Here is a 24,753-nt window from a genome sequence, read left to right as displayed (position 1 = left end):
TACAGTTTAAAAGTTGACCATTTCTCCTTTAAATCATTCTCTTATGTAAGAGGGAAACTTCAAGAAGTTCGTGGTGTGGCCGGCGCTGTGGCACAATAAATAGGTTAATCCTCTGCCTGCAGTGCCGGCATCCCATATGGGCATGGTTCTAGTCCTGGCTGCTCCTCTTCCTATCCAGCTCCCTGCTATGGCCTGGGAAAGCAATAGAAGGTGGCCCAAGAGCTCGGGCCCCTGCACCCTTGTGGGAGACCCGGAAGCAGCTCCTGGCTCCTGGCTTCAGATTGGCCCAACTCTGGGCATTGCATCCATTTGGGGAGTGAACCATTGGATGGAAGACCTCTCTCTCTGTCTCTTCTCAGTATCTGCAACTACCTCTCAAATAAATAAAATCTTAAAAAAAAAAAAAAAGGAAAGAAAAGAAAAGAAGTTATTGTAAAATGGAATTAAAAGATAAATTAATTTTTTTGCAAAAGATTTTCAAAATCTGTGAAGTTTTTCATTATACACATTTTCCATGAACTTTATGAGGACCCTTTGTATTACTGAAAGTTAAAATTTTTATTTGCCTCTTGAGCTACAGGATAGAATTTTATAAGTGAGACAGTAGTGCTATACTATACTAGTACATATAGAAATCTATAAAAACACAACCATTTATATAGTTATATAATTATTAACACGCTTAGAGTGATGTATTAGGGTGTATTCTCATCCCAATGAAAAGAGAAGATGAGGTTTAATAGTGTAATAAATTGGTAATTTCCATCAAAACCTATTTTTAGAAGTTGGATTTTTTAGTGGTATGAGCATTGAAATAGTTCATCTTTGCACCTTGACTCTTAAATTAGTGTTAATGTTACAGATTTGTAATATAAATTTTTACATAACATTTTCAATAAATCTTACATTCATGCTAAGACTTTAACTATAAAAATGAGTGTCCTTTTATAACCCATTCTAGAAAGTACGAATTACTGTTTTTTCATGTGTTTAAAATTACTTTTAAGAACACTTTCAAAATATTAATTTTCTTACTTTTAGGCTGATCTTATAAATGAACTATATCAAGGCAAACTGAAGGACTACGTGAGATGCCTGGAATGTGGTTATGAGGGCTGGAGAATCGACACCTATCTTGATATTCCACTGGTCATCCGACCTTACGGGTCCAGCCAAGCATTTGCTAGTGTGGTGTGTACCTTTCAACTGACTGCTTGTGTACCCTTACACACAATACATGATAACACAGTGGTAAAATTTATTATTAGTATCATCCTAGACACACCTTCTTGGGTTGTTAATTGTTCCTGCTTTTAAACTAGCAATATCTAGAAGATTTTTGACCCTTCAGTGAGTCCTAATAGTGCATGTGTAAAAGGAGGAGTGCAGATGTACTGCCTCATGGCTCATGTTTTATTTTTTATCTGATAGATGGTTAGGTGATTTCATCTTTGTGTTTTTATACCTTTAATAAACCTATTTTACAGTTTGCTATTTTTACTATTTTTGAGACCATTTTTTTCCATTAGAAAGTACTTTTTATTTTTGGAGGAACCACTTTTTCCATACACTTAAATTAACTTTTGGTTTTAATGATAGACAAAGACCATATTTTTTTTTAAATCCATACTCTATTTAATTAAAAAAATTGTGTAAGCACAGATAATCTGAGAATGAAGACTATCTATAATCATGTGAGTCACATGCAGAGTATCTGCTTGCAGAGCTCAGATTTGCTCGGACTCCTCTTGGCATTGAGTTCTAGGAACAGTAGAACCTCATCCTTTCTATCATCTGATCCGTCATGACTGTTAGCTATAATCAGTGATTTTAAACATTTCCCATACCTTGTCTTCAAAAATAGTATTATAGAGATGCGTAGTCCTCTGGTCTGTAGTCTGTAAATTGATTGATTCCTTTTACTTTTTTTCCTTAGTGTTTTATGACTGTTAGGAAATAATCAGCAAGAACTTATGGAATCAGTCAGTGGGAACCCAGAGCAAACATTTAAGCAAAATACCTTTTCTGGACAGCATAAGATCCAATCTCCTTTCTTCCACTGTATTTCACAGTCCACTTCTTGAAGATACTTGGAAGATTTAGTGAAATGCATAGTAGTACTCCCTCATAAATACTATCCTAGGGTATTAAATTGGCCTTGAATTGGGTAACTACTTTTGTTTTCTTTTATTCCTTAGTTTACTTGTATTGTAAACTATATGTTACTTTATTTTGGCAGTTTGAAGTAGAAATGATGTACTGAAAATTCCCTGAAAAATTTCAACATTTGTTTCTTAATAACTTATTTCTTAGCTAATTTTTAAATATTGGCATTTCTGTGGCAAAATATACTAGGGAAATACTTGGCAATCTCAAATGATGTTTTTTCTGCCTTGTCTCTTAAATTTGTTGCTTATGAAAGTTTTTCAGTGTACTTTTCAAAATATTGAATGTTGGAGAAGCTAGTTTTATTTGTGCTATTATTTGTAATCCTATATTTGAATATTCAGAAAATTAATAACTAAATCTTTGTCATTATTTACTCATCTGCTAATTTGCCACCTCTCTAGGATACTTTTGGAGAAGTGAATGATACCAATTCTGAATGAAATTTTCCCAAGTTAGTATCCCGCATTGATACATGGGAGGTGGGGTTTGGTGGAGATTGGAGGCTACAGCTGTGAAGCACAATGTGAGCATGTTTATAACACATGTGCATAATAGGGCTCGCAGAAGGAAACTGAAAGCTTCCTAGACTTTGCTGGAATCTCTTATGGGAAATTATAGCAGGCAAAGCTACCCAAGATAGGGGTTCTAAGGAGGATACTACCTTCAGAGAAATTTAGTTAGAGGTGAGGATTTATGAATATTTTCTGAATTCAAAATCTATACTTCTTAGTCCACAAGTATCACACACTGGATCTTAGCCAAAAGACCGAGAAGTGATAGCCCACAAGTATCATCATACAGTATCTAAAATTAGTTTCATCTCATTGCTTGCCATTGTGTATTTTGTTAATTCTATGTGTTTTTAAAAATTTATATAAATATGAATTGTAAAAATCCAGTTAAACAATTATAAAATCATTCAGACTATTAATACTTGGCCTTAATTTTAATTGGAGTCTTAGAATTTGTTTTTCTACCTTTATTATTAGAAACTGATATTTTTATCTTGCATAGAGAGACACCTGCATATACACACACAACCTTCATTTTATGTTCTGTTTATTATATATCCTGTTCAGTGAGCCACAGTTTTATGCATATGGGTGTAAAGTCAGGTTAATGTTGAATTTCAGGCAGATAAGTGTTAGGTTATTTCTGTTAAAAATTAAAGCTTTCATTTTTACTTTTTTTTTTTTTAAATTTATTTTGTTTATTTCAAAGAGTTACAGAGAGAGGAAGAGACAGAGAGGTCTTTCATCCGCTGGTTCACTCCCCAGGTGGCCACAATGGCTGCATCAATCCGAAGCCAGGAGCCAGGAGCTTCCTCCGGATCTCCCACATGGGTGCAGGGGCCCAAGGACCTGGGCCATCCTCTACTGCTATCCCAGGCTATAGCATAGAGCTGGATCGGAAGAGGAGCAGCCAAGGCTAGATCTGGCGCCCATATGGGATGCTGGCACTTCAGGCCAGGGCTTTAACCCGCTATGCCACAGCACTGGCCCCTCATTTTTACTTTCATCAGAAACATCTAGTTTCTGGAGTATTTTATCTCTGTGCTCAAATAAATTAAATTGACAGTAATGTTTAAGATAAGAATGAATGAAATTACCATTCACCTATTTTATCATTGTAATATGTATAATCAATTCTCGTGGTTTTCAGCCTGACTGATGGCAGATTATTTTTATAATGAGTACTAGGAGTCTCCTACAACTTTTTTTTACAAAAAAGCCTTTCATCACAATATTTTATTTATTATTTTTTAATGATTGTAATGTATGTTCATTAAATTTCTCAAGTTCATTTTACCTAAGTAAGGCATCAGTGTTTAAGGGTTCTTACATCATTCCAAATATCAGATTCAGTTTTGTTTAACGTTAATCTCTAGCAGGATTTAATAGATATTAGGAAGGCTTCTTTCATTAAATAAATTTGGGAAACTATGTGACTGTAATTCTTTTTGGGAAGATAACAGTACATATTTTATCTTAAGTACACTACAATTCCTATAGAACAGAAATTTGTTTAAATGTCTATATGGGACATCTGTTAATATCTCCAGGTACGTATTCTGAGGAACACATTGTAGAAAGTTGCATTAGATTAAGAAAATTTAAGAAATATCCCTATTTTGTTAACATTTATGTCCTTGGGGGAGTACTAAAATATGTGATATAATTTCCTGTTGTTTTGTAATTATTTTATTAATCCTGAAAAATTAATATCAGCTGAAGAATTACTTTTTAATCCTTAAAGAAAATGTTGTTCTTAATGAATTTTTAGATAAGTAGATCCCTCTGTGTTCAGTGCATTCAGTCTGTAGCAAATCAGTTTCTCTGAACTTCTTAAAGTAATATTGTCCACATTTTAGAATATATTAAAGGAGATGGTTCTGAGTACATTATACTAATACGTAGAGATGAGAAATATATTTTTGGTGATTAGTTATGAAAACATTTTTTATAAATATTTCATGTGAGGCATATAGCCTCATGACATTATCTGGGTAAGTGCTCTATTTAAAATTTTAGGCAGTATTTTTTGTCATATAACATATTTAATGTATGCTCTGTAGCAGACACTGTTCTAGGCTGTTTTCTTTAACTCTTATTCTATTATTATGTCCATATATTCAACTTTCTGTTACAACAGGATGCATTCAAAAGCCTGAAATTGGGTTTAGCCACATCTTCCCATGTAGTAGCATTGGAGAGATTAGGTTATATAAAAACCTATGTTCTCTAAGCAGATATGATGTAATGATTCTTTTAAGGTTTTGCATAGAGAGTTGTGAAATTAGTATTTATAAAGTCAAAAGCATTTCAACTGTTTAGGTTATACAAGTTGATATTATTAAGTCCTACTCTGATATAACAGTTGATTTGGACATTGTTATCTAGCTGACTCACCCATATAAGTCATTTGGATGAAGGAGTGACCCAGATTTGTCCAAATATGAAAGCATCACATAAAGAAAAATCTCTTCCACAGACTCTGCCCCTCATTTTTCTAGGAATTTGTGTGGTTGGAATAGTGGGAACCAGTTTAAAAAGTGGGGTCTTCTACTTTCAGGAAGATGGCATAGATGTATACATTGCCATATTCCTATTGCAAAAACAACGTAAACCTTGTACATTATATATAAAAAATAAACATAAGAAGACTGAAAGGTGGAGAGAAGGCATAAAGACTAGAGATCTCAGCACTCAAGGAATCACATGGTGGTGAGTTCCCGGGCCTTTTCTTTTCTCATATCCCAAACTTGAAGCTGAAGAAGTTGAACCTTCTTCAACTGATGAAGCAGTGGGCACAGACTTAAAAATGACTTTTGCTCACTATCCCAAGGACCTGGAAAGGGATTGCTTAGCAAGTCTGAAAAGTTTCAGACAATATCCATTCTGCTGTAGCTAAACACTACAGAAAAACTGTGGCCTCAAGGCCTAGTGGGAGCCTAGACTTCTATCTTCCTAACATTGTAACAAGACTCCTTGACTCCCTGTTGCCCACTGGAGTAGTTTTCAGAGGAGGCTGAATACAGAGCCAGGTGTTTCATTCTTGTTGCAAGAACCCAACCCATTACTGTTTGCCCATTGCCCTAGTTTATTGTCATTAGGAACCACTTGGGAAGCTGAGGTGGTCCTTTCCTTCCCCAGTTGTGTGATGTCAGATTTATTCTAGTAGAAAATTGGGACTTTAAGTACATTCCAGGGGTAATGTGACCTGTGGTGTTGGTAAAGGCCACAAGAGGAGCAAGTATGAGGCACTCCTGACCCTCCCAAAGTGCTATCAGTAGAGGCCTGCTGAACAGCCAGAATTCCTATCTCTGCCCCGCAGGATGCAAGAGCCCCTCCTAAGTGGAAACTGTGATTTCTAATCCCTGTGGCAATAACGAGGAAGGTCACGCTTCTCCAGCCGGAGCAGTGTCTAAGGAAGCCAGCTAAGATTTGAGTAGGGCATAGAATCATAATACCAAATGTTCAGGTTTCAATTAAAAATGTGCATACTAAGTACTGAAAAATCTCAGTTGGAGTTAAAGAAACTGAAGATAAAAACACTGAAATGAATTATGCCGCAATTACTTAGTAAATATTTTAAAGCACCCATCATAGAAATACTTCATTGCGCAATCCCAAGCCCACTGAGACAACTGAAGAAATAGAAAGTCTCAGGAAAGAAATAGCAGTTAAAAGCAGTGGAAATTTAGAAGTAAAACTGCAATAATTCAAGTTCTAGATAAGATCAACAGCAGAGGAAAGGGACAGTGGAAAGAATCATGCACTTGAATGAATTTTAAAGTATATTCAACAGCAGAGGACAGAATGAAGATAATAATATTTTTAAAAGGTCCTCTGGAACCTCTTGAAACTGACTGAAGATCTAATACTTGTGTCATCGGAGTCCTGGAAGCAGAAGTGAAAGAAAGCAGGGCTGAAAAAGTATCAAAGAAATAATGGCTTAAAACTTTCTTAATTTGGTAAAAGACACAATTCAGACTTTCTGAATTTGATATAAACTACAAATCCAAAAATCTGAGGAAATTGCAAACAGAACAAGACTATCTATGTCAAGTGCATCCGTAGCAAAACTTCTTGCAAGTAAAAGACAAAATATATTATAAGAAGTAAAACAGAAGATAACCTTTCTTACAAGAGGAAATAGTTCTGATTTCTCATTCTGAGCTGTGGAGACTGAAAAGAAGTGGCATAATTTTTCAAGTGTTGAAAGAACTTGTTGACTAGAGTCTTATAATACATGAAAATAGTCTTCAGGACTGAAAAAGAAATCAGGTCATTCTCAGATGAGAGAAAATAAGACCCCATCCTAAAAAGAGTGCTGAAGTTCTCTAACTAGGAAATAAGGGAAAGGCATCTTGGAGCATCAGGAAGGAAAAACAAGTTAAGCAAAAATATGGATAAAGAGTTATTCCTTCTTTTTTTCTTTTTTTAAAAAAAATTATTTAATTTATTTGAAAGACACAGTTACAGAGAGGGAGAGACAGAGAGAGAGGTCTTCCATCCACTGGTTCGCTCCCCAGGTGGCCACAACAGCTGGAGCTGAGCCGATCCGAAGCCAGGAGCCTCTTCTGAGTCTCCCACGCGGGTGCAGGGGCCCAAGTACTTGGGTCATTTTCCACTGCTTTCCCAGGCCATAGCTGAGAGCTGGATAGGAAGTGGAGCAGCCAGGACTACAACCGGTACCCAAATGGGATGCCGGCGCTTCAGACCAGGGCTTTAACTCACTGCGCCACAGTGCCGGCCCCCAGTTATTCCTTCTATGTGAATTTTCTAAATTATTTTTAGTGCTTGAATAAAATTACAACACTGATAAGTTTCTCTAAATCTATATGTGAGAGATATTTTAGACAATAATGACAAGGAGAAAGTATAAAAGAAGGTAAGGTTTCTCACTCAAAGTGATAAAAGAATGGTACCTGTAGATTAATTTTTATATATATATTGTGTACATATAGTAAGACCTGGAACAACCATTGCAACAGAGATGCATTCAACAAATACTATAAATTGTACCAAACTAGAATTTAAAAATATGTTTACCTAACCCACAGCAAGGCTATAGAAAGTAAGTAAAGGCATGAAAAGCAGAAAACCAAAAAGAAAAAAGCAAAAAATAATATGGCAGAGGTAGTTACATGTAAATGGTCTAAAGTTACTAACTAAAAGGCAGAGAGTAGTCTAGTAAGTTAAAAAAAAAAAATGACCAATACTATGTTATCTAAGGAAACAGGCTTTAAATGACCATATGCTGGTTTAGGGAGATTGAAAGCTAAAGGATAGAAAGTGAGTTACTGTATAAGCATTAATCAGAAAAAAAAAGCGAGAATATTATTAATACCAGATAAAAAAGACTATAAAGCAAAGAAAGAGATAGAGGAGTATTATATAATGGTAAAATGGTCAGTCCACCAAGAAGATAACAATTCTAAATGTGCATGCATCAAATAAAAAGCCCCAAAGTACAAGAAGCAAAAAATATCAGAACGTTAAAGAGAAACAGGTAAATCTCCAGTTATAATTGGACTCTTCAACCCTTCTCTCAGCTAGACAAATAAGAGAGCTAGGAAGAAATAGCCAAGATACAGAAGAATTCATCATTGTCAACCAACATTATCTAATTGACACTTATAAAATGCCCCATTGAACAACAGCAGATTATGCTTTTCAAGAGCCCATGATATATGTACCATGACAGGCCATACTGTGGGGCATAAAACAAACCCCAGTAAACTTAAAACCAGAGTGTGTGATTTCCAATCACAGTGGAAGCAGATGTTTAGTCTGATAGTTAAGGTTCCTGTGTTCCGCTTTGGAGTGTTCCGCTTTGGAGTGTTTGAGTTTGAGTCCAACCTCTAGCTTCTGACTTCACCTTACCACTAATGCAGATCCTGGGAGTCAGCAGCAGTGGCACCAATAATTGAGTTCCTGCCACTCAGTTGGGAGACTTGGATTGCATTCTCCCTTTCCAGCTTGGCCCAGCACCAGCCCTTGTAGGCATTTGGGAGTGAAGCAGGAGATGGTTTTCTCGTCTCTCATTCTCCATCTCTCTACCTTTCAAATAAACAAATAAATAAATAAAAGAAATTACAGAAAGAAAACAGGAAAGTCATCAAACACTTCAAAAGTAGCAATATAATTCTAAATAATCCATGGGTCAAAGAAGTGGTGTCAGGAAATTAAAAAAATTTTTTTGAACTGAATGAAAATGAAAATAAAACATGCCAAGTTTTCTTGAGGCACAATAAAGTGATGTTGAAAGGGAAACTTAAAGCATTAAATGGGTACATTAAAAAAGAGAAAGATTTAAAATCAGTAATCTAAGTTTATACTTCACCTGGAAAAAGAAGAACAAAAGAAATCTAAAGAAGGAGAACAAAGCAAAAATAAGTGATGTTGAAAAATGGAAAATGAGAAAAAAAAACAGTGAAACAGAGCTGATTCTTTTGAAAGACCAATAAAATTGGCAAGCTTATAATAAGACTGATAGTGACAATCATTATCATAAAATAAAATACAATGTGTTAACATTTATTTCTCCATTCAAATCAAAATACATGTTGAATGATGGAGAAATGTGTAATGTAGAGAATATAGGTTAACAGTAAAAATAGAAAAAATGTATTTACAAGCAGTATTATTTCTTGGACATATCATTTTTTTAAAGATTTATTTATTTATTTGAAAGGCAGAGTTACAGAGAGGCAGAGACAGAGAGAAGTCTTCCACCCACTGGTTCGCTCCCCAAATGGCCGCAGTGGCTTGAGCTGTGCAGATCTGATTGAAGCCAGGACCCAGGAGATTCTTCCATGTCTCCCACATGGGTACAGGGGCCCATGGAGTTGGGCCAACTTCCACTGCCTTTTCAGGCTATAGCAGAGAGCTGGATCAGAAGTGGAGCAGCTAGGACTTGAATTGGTGCCCTTATGGGATACCAGCCCTTCAGGTGGTGGCTTTACCCACTATGCCACGGCACCGGCCCCGGATATATCTTCTGATTGTTCTGTCTACAGTATTTGCATTAGTGCTGAATTTGTGATAACCAGTACAATTTCTTTGGAGAACTAAGAATGTAAGAATTCTCTGTGTTCCATTTGGAATTCTGAAAATTACAGTTCAAAAAGATGTACAAAACTTTCTTTTGCATAATATATGTGTGATAAGCTTAGAAAACAAAACATTTTCTTACCTCTTGGGAATGATTAAAAATAATCATTATCAACTCAAAGCTTGTTTAAAGATATGGATAGTGATTTCAAAAACAACAGAGTCATAGCAGCTCCTGATAAGATGTGTGTGTGTGTGTGTGTGTATGTTATAACAATTTGATGTTTTTAATATTTTTTCCCATTTTTATGGTCTATAACCTACTTCTTTGATATCTACAATATAGTTTGTCATGATTTTTGTTTAGTGTGGGTACCTAATTAAGTGCAGATAAATGTGTATAACCATATCACTTATATAATTTATTTGTTGAATGGTCAGATGAACTGAAACTTATTTTTTTTAAAGATTTATTTATTTATTTGAAAAGCAGAGTTAGGTGGAGAGAAAGAGAGATCTTCTGTCCAGTGGTTCACTCCCCAAATGGCCACAACAACCAGGACTGGGCCAGGCCAAAGCCAAGAGCTGGGAACTTCATCTTAGTCTCCCATGTGGATGCAGGGGCCCAAGTGTTTGGGCCATCCTCCACTGCTTTTCCATTCACATTAACAGGGAGCTGGATTGAAAGTGGAGTAGCTGGGACTCAAATTGTCACTCATGTGGGTTCCCATCATTGCAGGTGGTGGCTTAACCTGCTGTGCCACAATGTGGGCTCCTAAGCTTATTTTTATAACTGATCAATCTCGTGTTTAAGTATCTTAAATGAGAACTCATTAAAAGGCTAGAATAAAGAAGCTATAGAATATACAAATATAGATTTAAATGGTTTCTGGGTCTGAAGAATAATGACTGCTTGAATCTAAATGTCTTCACACATCCCCAAAAATCATAGAATAAAAGGAGTACAAATGAAGTGTAACTCATGCCTTTTGCATTTACTAAAAGAGAATACCATGAACTTCAGATTACCTGTAATTAACAAAACACCTAATTCCATCAGAGCTTTCACTGCTATCTCAAGGTCTGTGTATGTGAACAGTATCAAACTGGGAAGTTCAAAGTCTGTGAAGGGGCTGGCATTGTCGTACAGCCACCTCCTGTGATGCCTGAATCCCATATGGACACAGGTTCAAGATCAGCTGCTCCATTTCCAATCTAGCTCCTGCTAATGTGCCTGGGAAAGAAGCAGAAGATGGCCCAAGTCCTTGGGCTCCTGCAACCATGTGAGAGACCCAGAAGAAACTCCTGGCTTCAGCCTGGCCCACCCCCAGCTGTTGCAGCCATTTGGGGGAATGAACCAGCAGATAGAAGATCACTCTCTCTCTCTCTGTAATGCTGCATTTTAAATAAATAAATCTTTTGAAAAAATGAGCAGAGGGGGCTTTAGGTCTGAAACTAAACAGAGAATCCCCTGAGAAAGGACAACAACAAGTGCCAAAATACTGATTGTACACTGGAACTTGGATGACTTAAAGCATTAGCTATGTAGAGAACATTTTAGAGTCAGCAGGATTAGGAAAGGACATAAATGAAGAAGCAGGTGAGGCTGCTCAGAAGCATAGCAGTGAAGAGAAAACAAGAAATAAAAAAAGGTCCTGCAAAAATGAGAGAAGTCACCAGCCTCTCCTCCCCTTTTCACTCAAGAAACCACTCCTCACTAAACTGACAAAGTGCTCTCAAACCTAGAATGCTGTTCACAAAATGAGAAGGGAGAAAACCAGTCAATCCTCTCTGACACTGCTGTTAGAAGAAAGTGGAAAATCTGTATTAAAGCATTTTAGCTCTGGAACCCCCTCCTTCCAGAAACACACCAGAGGGGAACAATCACAAAGTACAGTACTGTAACTGTCCTCTAGACCATGTTAAATAGTTTCCAATAAGCACATCCTGGTATCCAAATATTTATGGAGAGGAATGGCTTAAAAAGAAGAAGAAGAAATCCGGAGTTCAAGATGAGGAAAGAAACTGAAGGAAAAGACAAGATTATATCTTAGAAAGGAATACATAACAATGCTGAAGTGAGAATAGAATGAAACTCTGGTGAGGAATATGAAATGCAAATGAATTGAAATAAAAAAGACCTCCAGAAAAGTGTTAAGTGGAAAATCCACAAAGGAGATCTGATATAATTGGAGTTTGTAAAGAAAAGGAGACAGTAGAACAAAGTTAATGATGAAACTATAAAGAAGAAAACTCCGGAGCTACGAGATTCATCAAGTCTGCCTTTTCATGGACCTATCATGTATCTGGAAAAAGTGACCTTGTCCCAGTGAACTCTAAGACATATATTTTAGTAAACGATTAGACTTTAAAAATAAGTTGGACTAGAATCAGACTTCTGAAGAGCAGCATGCAAATCGTGGCAGGAGAGAAGCCATTTGAAGTCCAAGGAAAGTAGCAACAAGGAGTTGAAATGCAGGCAAGTTCTTCAGTTACGATGGCTATGAAGAAGCAGTTCTGAAGATTCAGGAACTCACTGAACATTGTATTCTTGAGCCCTTGAAGTTTATAGAGGATGGAGCTTAATCCAACTGGGGAAGTGTCAGCAAAAAATTTGTAAGTATTTAGTATATTAAATTGTAGGTTTCAAGGACTAAATGAAACAAGGGTACATAGAATAGTGTGAAATGGTGAGAGCACAAAGAATGCCACCTTTAAAAAGGAGGAGAAGAAAAAGTCAACATGGAGTAAGATCCAGCTGTTTGGGATGCAAATAATACCACTTGAAATTGTCAGAGCAGATACCAGCAGCTTAACTTAAGAGATATGAGGGAGGATTAAAGGCACTCAGAAAAGTGGAAATGTGAAAGTAACTACTAGAACAAAATTACTGGCTAAGTACCAAAAGAAAATGTAAAAAAAAACTGAAGAAATCACATAGAGGAAGGAATGTAAATATGTAATACATACCATAATTATAACATAATAGTGACTCAGATAAAACCAAAAAATATCAATCTTATCAGACATGAATGGACTTAAATTGCCTGTTGAAAAGATTTTCAAATTGGGTTATAAAAGCAAATATTACATTAAAATTTGGTTTAGATAAGACTCCATTAGTAGATACTAAAGTCAAAGGTAGAAAGTTTGGGAAGGCCCAGAATTTTGGCATGATTTCCAAATGTCTCCTTAGTTTTTTCATATTAGAATTATAACTATGTAGTGGAGAAACTTAAAAACACTTTGACCAGGTAATTAAAGTTGATCATGACCTACAACTGTGATACCCTTGTACCCTTAGAGGGACACATCATTACTTAATGTAGTAGTCTTGGAAGGAATATATACATAAATCTGATAATGAGGGACATTTTTAAGCTTGGTAATTATATTTACATAACAATATCTTTTTTAACTCGCAAAATACTAAGAAGTAAAGCATGATGTGTGAGCCTTCTCAAATGGTTCAGATAAAATCACATGATATTATCAGGGTTGGGGGAATAAATAAAGCAAAGGTAGCAAGTTCATAGCAAATGCATGTTACATAAAAACTGCATGGATTTCAAAGTGTTTTGTCACTAAAATAGATTTATAATCCCATTTTTCATGTACTCTTTTAAGTTGATGAGTTTACATAGAATTTTCTATTCTCTAAACTTTTCTGTAAGTTTTAAATGTTAAAAAATCTCTGGCTATGAACTGTAAACCAGCTAACAATACACACACGCACGTGCACACACACACATGTGTACATATCCCTCTTAGTTCAGCAAAGCAGAATTTCTTCATTCTTTCCCTGCCCCTCCTTTTGAAAGATAATGAGTGGGTTTTGCCAGTTCGAATTGGCTCTACTTAGAAAGCCTGACAGTCTGTGTTAAGCTATAGGTGTGATTTCTATTAAAACTTCTTTATTATATTTTTACAGAATTTGCCAATTTTTTGTTCTTAAAATATGCTATAAAAAAAGAAATACTGTTTCCTAAATGTATCCTTTCCTATGACCTTAGTAAAATGCTCGGTCCTGTGGGAAAATTCAGCTCTTTTGTTCAATATAACTGCTTTCTTATGTTCTGAGGACAGAATAAGCGGTTGGATGAGTTTAGAAGCCTCTTCATGTCTTTTCCTAGTTTTATCATGTATCAAAAATGAGCTACTTCAAACAATACTTGGATAGTAGTTTTATAGGCTTTGCTGGCAAGGTTAAGTCCATTTTGCCAGATCTAGCTTCTTTGTTTTCCTTTTGGGGAACGACTTGCTCTGTATCCAAAGAAAAATATATGAAGATACTTTGTCTTAATAATTCTACAGCTTTTCTTTATATGTAATAAATATTACATTCTGTTTATATCACATGTGAAGAGACAGCAGATGAAATTTGAGGTTATACAACCAATCTTATGTGCTGTATTAACTTATTTTTTAATTGTGCAAAACCAGTGATTTTAAGTGAAAATTAATTTCATGCCCACTGATTCTTCAACAGACCACAGTCCAAAAAAAGATAAGGGAATTTTAATTTTATGTATACTGAGTCTTCAACAATATTTATGCCAAGTTTGTTGCTTCTGGCTTAAGACTGGGTAGGAAAAACCATGATTCTATACTGGGTGAATAATCTAGGACTCATCATATATTTTTATATAAAATACTGGCTTTTTTAAAAATTTATTTATTTATTTGAAAGACAGAGTTACAGAGAGGCAGAGGCAGAAAGAGAGGTCTTCTCCAAATGGCCACAACGGCTGGAATTCCGCTGATCCAGTCAGGAGCTTCTTCCAGGTCTCCCACGCGAGTGCAGGGGCCCAAGGACTTGGGCCATCTTCTACTGATTTCCCAGGCCATAGCAGAGAACTGGATCTAAAGTGGAGCAGCTGGGACTTGAACCAGTGCCCATATCGGGTGCTGGCACTGCAGGCAGCAGCTTAACCTGCTATGCCATAGTGCCGGCCCTTCATCATATATTTTCAAGTGAGCCAGTATCTCACCTACAATGAGAAGGTTGCCAAGTGTTCTTCAGCTTAAAGAACTAGTACAATATTCGATTGCTAATTTACTCTACCTATTCTGATTAAGGATGATTATGTAATTTTTTAAATGGATGCATAGTATATATTCTTCAAAGGTCAGTGTTACTTTGTAGCTTAGAAAATGGTATCTCCTGGGGCCAGTGCTGTGGCGAGGCAGGTGAAGCCACCGTCTGCAGTACTGGCATGCTATACAGGCATCAGTATGAGTCCTGGCCACTCCACTTCCGATCCAGCTCTCTGCTATGGCCTGAGAAAGCAGTAGAAGATGGTCCAAGTGCTTGAGCCCCTGCACCTGTGTGGGAGACCCAGAGGAAGCTCCTAGCTCCTGGCTTTGGATTGGCGCGGTTCTGGCCATTGCGGCCAACTGGGGAATGAACCAGTGGTTGGAAGACCTCTCCACTATTTGTGTAATTCTGACTTTCAAATAAATAAATAAATCTTAAAAAGGAAAAAGGTGTCTCCTAAAGAAAGATTGAAGTGATGCTTTCCACTGCTGTTTTAAGTATGCAACTTTTAATATAAAGACCAAGGATGATTTTAGGTTTAGTGAAACAGCACATTGTAAGGTCAGTAGCAATTAGGTAGAAATAACTAACTGTGCTTTGCAATACTAAGGAATGAAAATCTTGTGCAAAATGAAGTAAATTATTTTCTTGCTTTTATAGTGGTAACATTTTGCTGCTCATACGTTTTTTGCCATGATGAATTTTAGGTTCCTAATTTTCCAGCCATTCTACTTATAACTATTTTGGTCATTGCATTATTTTTGTATCCAGGTCTTTTTATTTAACATAATAAGTGATTAGAAAGCAATTTTTTCGTTCCAGGAAGAAGCATTGCATGCATTTATCCAGCCAGAGATCTTGGATGGCCCAAATCAGTATTTTTGTGAACGCTGTAAGAAGAAGTGTGATGCTCGAAAGGTAAGTGTCATGTAGGAATTCATAGTTAATTATCTGAGGTAATATTCAGTATTTAATATGGTGCCTTCCTTTTTGTCCTCCCCACCAGGGTCTTCGGTTTTTACATTTCCCTTATCTCCTGACCTTACAGTTGAAAAGATTTGATTTTGATTATACAACCATGCATAGAATTAAACTGAATGATCGAATGACATTTCCCGAGGAGCTAGATATGAGTACATTTATTGATGTTGAAGATGAGGTAAATATTTATTATATTTTCTTGTCAGGAAATATTTTTCACTAATACTTATGTTTTTGAAAGAGCTGTATGGGATAATTTAACATTGATGTTATTTAGACTTTCTTCATGAAAGCTTTTCATTTCTGATATTCTGATGCTGAGTTCTATAAAAAGAATTATATTTAAAAAATTTTTATTCGATCTGAGTAACTTATGGTACTCTTTGAAAAGATAATAAGGACGTCAATTCTGGAATTCTCTCTTGAATGTTAATCTTATGTTTCACCATTTCTTTATTATTGAAACTAATCTGTAGACATAATGCAGAATAAATATATGTGAATGGGTGAATGAACCATTTGTATTTGTCTCAGTATCTTTTTCAATGATTAAGGTGTCTGGGTTATTCACACTTAAGGTTTGCTACCTCTTAAATTGGCTAGGATAGAAAACTAGAAGATATTTTGTCTGTTTTCCTTTTTTAATTTTTTTTTCATTTGGAGCTTCATTTAAATAGTTTGAGCATGGGACTTCGAAGGACACTTGCAGTACACTTCATTTTCTTTCCACCCATTGCCCTCCCAGAATTCTCCGGTTCCACTATCCTTGTTCAGTGATCAATTCATGATGTCCCACTTTGGAAATTCTTCTGATTTCATTTTGTGGAGTATTTACAGTCACCTAGCGTAGTTGTAATAGAGGAAGAAGTCTTCGCTATTCTCAAAACTACCATGAAGCATATTTTACTGGTTAAAACTAATTATAATAGTTAGAAAAATGCCTTTGCACCATAGTAATAATTTTAAAAATACATTGTTTTCTTTAGTACTGTTAAGTACTAAGAGGCATAGAACAAGTTTTGGACCTAGCTGAGATGTGAGTTGAAATTCTTGTTCTGCTACTTGCTAACCTCTTGACCTTGGATAATTCATATAACCTTTCTGAGCCTCATTCTGCTTTTCTCTAAGATGGGATTTTATAGCTTTGTAAGAAGATATCTTAGATGAAACAGATGTTTATCGAATGATAACTGACCAGATAACTTTTTGAAAAGGTTTGATTTAAAATAAAATAATGAGGCATTTGTGCCTCACCTACAAGATCTACTGCTAAGTATTCCAAATTTTCAAAGGAGACATAGTCTTTATAGGATTCCTACTCAAATGGTGATCAATATTATACCAGTTTTCTGTATATACCTAATATATTCTTTATAAAGTGAAATGTTTTTCAAGGAGAAAACACCTAGGAATAAAGTTTGACAGAATCTTTTTAGGGAGTTCTGGTTTTAATTTTTGACTCGGAAGAGATGCTTTAGAAAACCAAGTTCTTGGCAAGAAAGTTTGTGTTTATATACTGCTTGTTTCATTCAAGAGCTTCTGTGCATTACCTCGCACCCACTAAGAGCATGCATCTTTGAGAATTCCAAAACCATTTAAATAAATAGTTTTTGGTATAAAAGGAAAAGAGAGAAAGAGTTGTTTGAGGATTTCAAGAAGTCAAATTACTCAAATTAAATTCATGTGAATGTGATTTTAAAACCATAAAACATAGAAAAGTTACATGTCTACCTCCTATAAACCACAGCATAAAGTTCTTGAGGATAGAGCCAATGTCTTATTTTCCTAATTATTTATAATATCTAACAGTATTAGACTTAATTGTTCTTTAAGATTTGAGAATAAAAGTCACTTGTTTGGGAGTTCAGGTTCTCTGCTTTTAAGGATTTGGCTGAAAAAAAATGGTAATTTACATTACTTTGCAATGATAAACAGAAATAGGGCTTAATAGAATTCTAATTCTATAGTTTATATTAGAATTTTAAGTCCATGGTAGAAATGCTTTTAAAATACATGTTTTCTTTGAATAAATTTATTTAAGTTTTCACTTTTAAGAGAATAAAATAAATAAATATTATTAACAAGTTGCCAAACTATGTGAAAAAGTTAGCAGTATACAAGTGAAAAGTTTTGCTGAATATATTTTCCCTGTATTTGGCTCAGAATTTTAAGATCATTATGTTTTATTAAGAAATCTCCTCAGACTGAGAGTTGCACTGACAGTGGAGCAGAAAATGAAGGTAGCTGTCATAGTGATCAGATGAGCAACGATTTCTCCAATGATGATGGTGTTGATGAAGGGATCTGCCTTGAAAACAATAGTGGAAATGAAAAGATTTCAAAACCTGGACTCGAAAAGGTACTTTAAGACATTTTTTCTTTAAATGTATTCATTTTAAAGGCAGAGGGGCAAAGAGATACAGAGGGAGCTCCCATCCCTTGGTTCACACCCCAGATGCCTGCAACTGCCAAGTCTCTGCTAGATCAAAGCCAAGAGACTGGTACACAATCCCTGGTCTCCCATTATGGTAGAGGAACCCAAATACTTGAGTCATCACTGCTGCCTGCTAGAGTGTGCATTAACAGGAAGCTTGTGTCAGGAGCCAGAGCAGGGTATTGAACCCAGATACTTTGATATGGGATGCAGACTTCCTAATCAGCATCTTAACAACTGTGCCAAATACCCTCTCTGAAAAGATATGTTTTACAGGTTTTTTTTTTTTTTAATTTTTTTAATTAAAAGAGAGAATTAAGTATTCCCTGAGCTGCTGTCTAATTTTATAGCTGGTATGACTGATGAAGTTTTCTTTAAAAGAAATTAATTTTTCAAAGCTAAAATCCCTTAAAAATACTTGTTTTTTAAAATGTATATGTTAGGCATGCCTAATTCAAAAAAATCTATTTTGAGCATTGGCATACAAAACATTTTGAATTTTGGAGAATTTCAGATTTCAGATTTTTGAATTAGGAATGCTCAGTCTATGCAAATATTCCAAAAAATAAAAAGCCTTAAGATCTGAAACACTTCTCATCCGAAGCATTTTTTATAGTAGAAAGGTACTTCTGAAAGTTTGTAGAAGATGCTTATTGTGAAAGACTGCATGAATTTCAAATTTTTATCTCTCTTAGCTTACTAATTCTGTTTTTAAAAGATTTTTTTAAATGTTTGCTCTAGAGTTTATAATGTACATTTTTAACTATTCTTAATTGACCTTAAAATAATACTGTGCTGCTTCATCTTAGTTTGTGGTACCTGGTATCAAAACATTCCCAGTGGCTGCATCCCATCTCTTATGACATTGCTGACAATCATTTCACTTACCCATATGCTGTCATCATCCTATAGATTTGTTACTATTCGTGCTTCAACCAGATTACCACCTTGTAAATCAGTTAGGTATAAGAAGTATCAGTATTTCATTTTACCTTCATTGATTCCTTCTCTGATGCTCTTTCTTTTTTTATGCGGATCCAGGTTACTAACGCATGTCATCTTCCTCCTTTTTACATTTTTTGCATGACAGATCAACTGTTCATGGTTTGAAAATCTAAGGAAATGTTTGTTTCTTCTTCACTTTTTTACATATTGGATCAAAAACAAAATTTACCATCTTAACTATTTTTAAGTGTACATTACAATATTGGGAATGATATGCACGTTGTTACACAATTCTTTTATCATTTAAAGCTCTTTTATCTTTCAAAACTGAAATTTATGTGCATTAAACAAGTCCCTGGATCATCCCTTACTCTCATCCCCTAGCACATATCCTCTAATTTCTATGAGTTTTACTATTTTAGATACCTCACATAAGAGGAATAATACAGTATTTGTCTCCTTTTTTAAAAGATGTATGTATTTATTTGAAAGGATAGGTGGCCAAGAGAGAAAGACAGAGCTCTTCCATTGCTGGTTCTCTCCCCAAATGGCCACAACAGCCAAGATTGAGCCAGACTAAAGCCAGAGCCAGACACTTCATCTGGATCTGTCACATGAGTGGCAGGAACTCAAGTACTTAAGCTATCATTCCCTGCTTCCCATGTGCATTAGCCGGAAGCTGGATGGGAAACAAAGGAGCTGGAGCCTGAACCAGACTCAGATATGGGAAGTGGACAACACAAGTGGTGGCTTAACCTGCTATGCCACAGTATGCTCACACCCCACCACACACATACACTCACCCTGGTATTTGTCTTCCTGTAACTAGCTTATTTCACTTAGCGTAATGCCTTTAAAGACCATTCATATTGTTAACATGTATCATAATTTCATTCCTTTTTAAAGCCTAGTAATACAAGGGCACTTTAAAAAGTTTCTGGAAAATAGAATTAAACAATGTTTATTTTGGTGCAAAAAAGTTTGAAATCCTTTCATATGGAGAAAATTTCAAAAGTTCATGAAAAATGCCTGTTTCGATAAAATTGCAGAGACTTCAAATTTTTTTCACCAAGACATTTTAATTCTATTTTTCCATGAATTTTTTGAAGTACCCTCATATTCCATTGTATATTAGTTGCTAGACATTTAGATTGCTTCCATTTTGTTGCTTTTAGAAATTGTGGCTGCTATGAACATGAATATGCAGATACGTGTTTGAAACTCTGTTTTCAGTTCTTTGTATCACAGAAGCAGTATGACTGAATTGTATGTTAATTTCACTTTCAACTTTGAGGAACTACCATAGTGTTTTCTTCTTTTTTTAAAGATTTATTTTATTTATTTGAAAGACAGAGTTACAGATAGAGGTAGAGACAGAAAGAGAGAGGTCTTCTATTCCAATTCTGCAAAAAAAAAAAAAAAAAAAGTGCCATTAGGATTTTTCTAGAAATCACATTAAATCTGTAGATCACTTTGTGTAGTGTAACACTTGGATAATATTATGTCTTCTAGTTTACAAACACAGGATATGTTTCCAATTATTTGTGTCTTTATTTTCTTTCCACAGTGTTTTGTAGGTTTTGCTGTACAAGTCTTCTGTCTCCTTGGTTAAGTTTATTCCTAAACATTTTATCCTTTCTGATGCTACTGTAAATGGGATTGTTTTCTTTCTTTTTAGATTGTCCATTGATGGTGTTTTGCATCACACCTGATATTTTTATGTGTTGATTTGTGTATCTTGCAACTTTGCTGAATTTATCAGTTTAAATCGATTTATTTTTTTGTAGAATCTTTAGAGTTTACTGCAAACAAGATTATGTCATCTGTGAACAGAGATCATTTTATTTCTTCCTATACTATTTGGATGTCTTTTGTTCTTGCTTGATTCCTCTGGTTAGGACTACAGTACTATATAGAATAGAAGTGGTAAGAGTGGGCGTCCTTGCCTTGGTGCTGATCTTCGAGGGAAAATTTTTAGTTTTTCATCATTGAATATGATGTAAGCTGTGACCTTTTCGTTTGTAGTCTTTATTATGTTAATTTCTCTCTAGTCTTTGTTTGTTTGGGTGTTTTTATAATGAAAGGGTATTGAGTTTTTCAGACTTTTTTTTCTGTATCACTTGAGAGGATCATGTGGTTTTTGAACTAGCGGATGGAAAATATCTCTCTCTCTCTCTCTCTGACTTTCAAATAAATAAATGAATCTTTTTTTAAAAAGAATATTGGTTTATACCTTTTTTCTTATAGTATCTTTGATATTGGTATTAAGTAATGCTTTTGTTTTCTGTTCTCTATTTCTGCTCTAATCTTTATTGCTTCCTTCCTTTTGCTTTGTTTGAGTTTAGTTTGTTCTCTAGTTCTTTCCTTGAAGTGTAGAGTTAGGTTGTTTAGTCAGGTCTTTTTTCTTTAATGTGTGCATTTACTGCTAGAAGTGTCCTTCTTAGTACTACTTTTGCTACATTGTATAAGTTTTTGGTGTGTTTCATTTTCATTTTAACTTGTTTCAGGATGTTTTCTAATTTCTGCTGTGATTGCCCCTGTGACCCATTGGCTGTTCACAGAGTGTGTTGTTTAATTTTTACATATTTGTGAATTTTCCACTTTTCCTTTTGCTGGTGACTTCTAGTTTCTGTTCTTTACATTTGAAGGATTATTCTACTGGATTGAAGATTCTTATACTTTTCTTGCTTTTGTGTTCTGTAATGAAAATGTGCTGTAATTTTTATCCTTGTTTCTCTTTAGATAGTTTAGATAGGTGCTTTCCCTCTCTGAATTTCTTGGATGTTGTTTGATTTATCTTTGGTTTTGTGCACTTTGTATATGAAATGCCAAAATGTAGCAGTATTTCTGGCTTTTTAAAAATAATTATACTGCTTGGTATTCTCTGAACTTCAGGGTGTGTTGCTTCATGCTACCTCTTTTTGAAAATAAGATTTATTGGAACATAACAACTCGAGTTATTTCCCTTGTTGTCTGAGGTCAGTTTGATGCTGTAATGGCTGAGGCTGAGTTGAGATCTGAGGTGACAGATCTGATGGCCTGCAAAGCCTACATTACTCAGTAGTTTTCCCATGCATTAGAGAGTCAGGTGATCTAGATTGTAGTTCTGACTTAGCTGCTAACAAGGTGTATCACTTTGGGCAAATCATTTAATCTGTGAGCCTTTCATTGGCTACATTTTGGAGGAGTTTGGACTAGATGCTTTCTCTTGTTCTACCCAGATGCAGAAATTTGTGATTCTGTTTGTCAGAACTGTGTTTGAAGATTTATACCCTTTTTATTTGAGTAATGTAGTGCTTTGATAAAAAGTATTAAAAGATAATAGAATGTTAGAATGTTTTTTAATTTACAATTACCATTCTAGGTTTGGATGAAGTAACCATTACTGCCCTTCCTACTTCTTATCATTGCCTTTGAGAACCCTTATACTTTCATATAGACAGTGTTATCTTTTGCTTATGATAAATACCATTCTCACTTGGAAGATGTTTCATGTCCTAGGAATCACCATCATTTTTGTCATATAGAAGTTACTACCATCATAATTTTCCAGGAAAGAAATTTTTTTTTTTTTTTTTTTTTGACAAGCAGAGTGGACAGTGAGAGAGAGAGACAGAGAGAAAGGTCTTCCTTTGCTGTTGGTTCACCCTCCAATGGCCACTGCCACCAGCGCGCTGTGGCCGGCGCACCGCGCTGATCCAATGGCAGGAGCCAGGTACTTCTCCTGGTCTCCCATGGGGTGCAGGGCCCAAGCACTTGGGCCATCCTCCACTGCACTCCCTGGCCACAGCAGAGAGCTGGCCTGGAAGAGGGGCAGCCGGGACAGAATCCGGTGCCCCGACCGGGACTAGAACCCAGTGTGCCGGCGCTGCAAGGCAGAGGATTAGCCTAGTGAGCCGCGGCGCCGGCTAGAAATTTTGTTTGACTATTATGATGAAACATAAAAAATGCATAGCACTTGATTGTTTGTTGTTACTAGGGGCCCTGGTTATCATATTATTCATAATATTCAGCTCTGTCGAGTTTTTTCTAGTGTTTGAAATTCTTTTTAGGATACTTAAGTTTGTTTCTTCACACTTGCAGAGGTTTTTTTTTTTTTTTTCTTAAAGATTTGATGTGTGGAAAACTTATGATAATGAACTGTATGCACTAACTACAATTATAGCACTTTACTAGCCTGGAGTTACCACATTTTATAAGTTGTCCAAGGCTTTAATACATTTAAATTCTGGATTAAAAGTAAATCTTGAATCCTTCTCCCTACCACCACTGTGATTAATTTTAGTTTTAGGAATATGAACCACAAAAGGAATTTGCAGTTTGTTGTAGGAATTCATTAAGCTGCAATATCTTGAGAGTTTAAGGAGGCTCAAATGTTTTTTAGGCTAAAGAAATAGAGAAGCTCTAATTCTTTACAGAAAAGGAAATGAAGAAAGACTTGCTACCAACGGGAGGATCATCTTTGATAAACAGACCTTTTTTTTTTTTAAGATTTATTTATTTATTTGAGAAACAGAGTTATAGACAAAGAGAGGCAGAGACCGAAGTCTTCAATCTTCTGGTTCACTCCACAACAACTGGAGCTGGGCTGAATCCAGGAGCCAGGAGTTTCTTCCAGGTCTCCCATGTGGGTGCAGGTGCCCAGGCACTTGGACCATCTTCCACTGCTTTCCCAGGCCACTAGCAAGGAGCTAAATCAGAAGAAGAGCAGCCAGGACACAAGCTGGCATCCACATGGGAGGCCGGCAGTGGAAACACAGGCAAAGGCTTAACCTATTACACCACAACGCCAGCCTCCAAATTGACTTTTTAACTCTCTTGCCTATTTCTGTCTTCCTCATTATACATTTTATGGTGGCATTTGATCTATAAGGTCTCATATTGCTTGTAGCTGTGGCGTACCTCAGCTCCTGAAAGAAAAGACAGTCCTAAATATAAAAACAAAGAATTTGTAAATCACTTATTTTATCAATTCCTTTTTCATTCTTTTTTTCTTTCACAAATACTTGAAATTTGCCTAAAATACTCTTTAGTTCTAAACAATGAATAATTATTTACAGAATAAGAAACTATTAAGAAATAATTTTAATTTATTATAGATATAATTTGGGATTCATTCTTAACGTTAAGTGGGAAATATTAATTCAGTAGGTCACTGTGTGGATGTCATATAAAACTATTTTATTTGAACATAAATAAATAAATTTTAACCTTATATTTAGAGTTACATATAGGTTCACAGGTTATGGAATAAATAAAACGAAGGAATATATTGAATGAAACTTGAGGAGTTTATTTTTGTATAAAATAATTTGGTGACTTGAAATTTTAATCATATTTTCAGGGAAAGTTGACTTATAATACATAGGACAACTATCATATTACAGCACTGACAAACTAAGAGTTTCATGTTTTTCTGTCCTCTGAGTTACTTATATGTTTTCCTCTTAGAATTCCTTGATCTATGAGCTCTTCTCTGTTATGGTTCATTCGGGGAGTGCTGCTGGTGGCCATTATTATGCTTGTATAAAGTCATTCAGTGATGAGCAGTGGTACAGCTTCAATGATCAACATGTGAGCAGGGTAAGGAGGTATCTTTTAATATTATTGTTCTGAAAGGAGTAGGA

General features: G+C 35.4%; 1 protein-coding gene and 1 long non-coding RNA gene across 9 annotated transcripts in view; both read left to right on the top strand.

Moving 5' to 3' along the window:
- The window catches only part of USP47 (ubiquitin specific peptidase 47), a 115,431-nt gene that overhangs the window by 60,594 nt on the left and 30,084 nt on the right, over window positions 1–24,753 (top strand). For all 8 annotated transcript variants that reach the window (XM_070073260.1, XM_008266247.4, XM_051824800.2 and 5 more), the window contains 5 exons: window positions 1,042–1,191; window positions 15,589–15,684; window positions 15,773–15,925; window positions 17,939–18,106; window positions 24,578–24,709. In XM_070073260.1, coding sequence (XP_069929361.1) covers window positions 1,042–1,191; window positions 15,589–15,684; window positions 15,773–15,925; window positions 17,939–18,106; window positions 24,578–24,709 — 699 coding nt within the window. The remainder of the gene's footprint in view (window positions 1–1,041; window positions 1,192–15,588; window positions 15,685–15,772; window positions 15,926–17,938; window positions 18,107–24,577; window positions 24,710–24,753) is intronic.
- On the top strand, window positions 5,242–7,076 carry LOC138849549 (uncharacterized). Its single transcript, XR_011388411.1, has 2 exons — window positions 5,242–5,393; window positions 6,004–7,076. It is a non-coding gene; the product is annotated as an uncharacterized lncRNA (long non-coding RNA).

Source organism: Oryctolagus cuniculus, chromosome 1, assembly GCF_964237555.1.
Source record: "Oryctolagus cuniculus chromosome 1, mOryCun1.1, whole genome shotgun sequence".
NCBI lineage: Eukaryota > Metazoa > Chordata > Mammalia > Lagomorpha > Leporidae > Oryctolagus > Oryctolagus cuniculus.
Note: the sequence above shows the minus strand (reverse complement) of the source record. Positions and strands in the feature narration are given on the sequence as shown.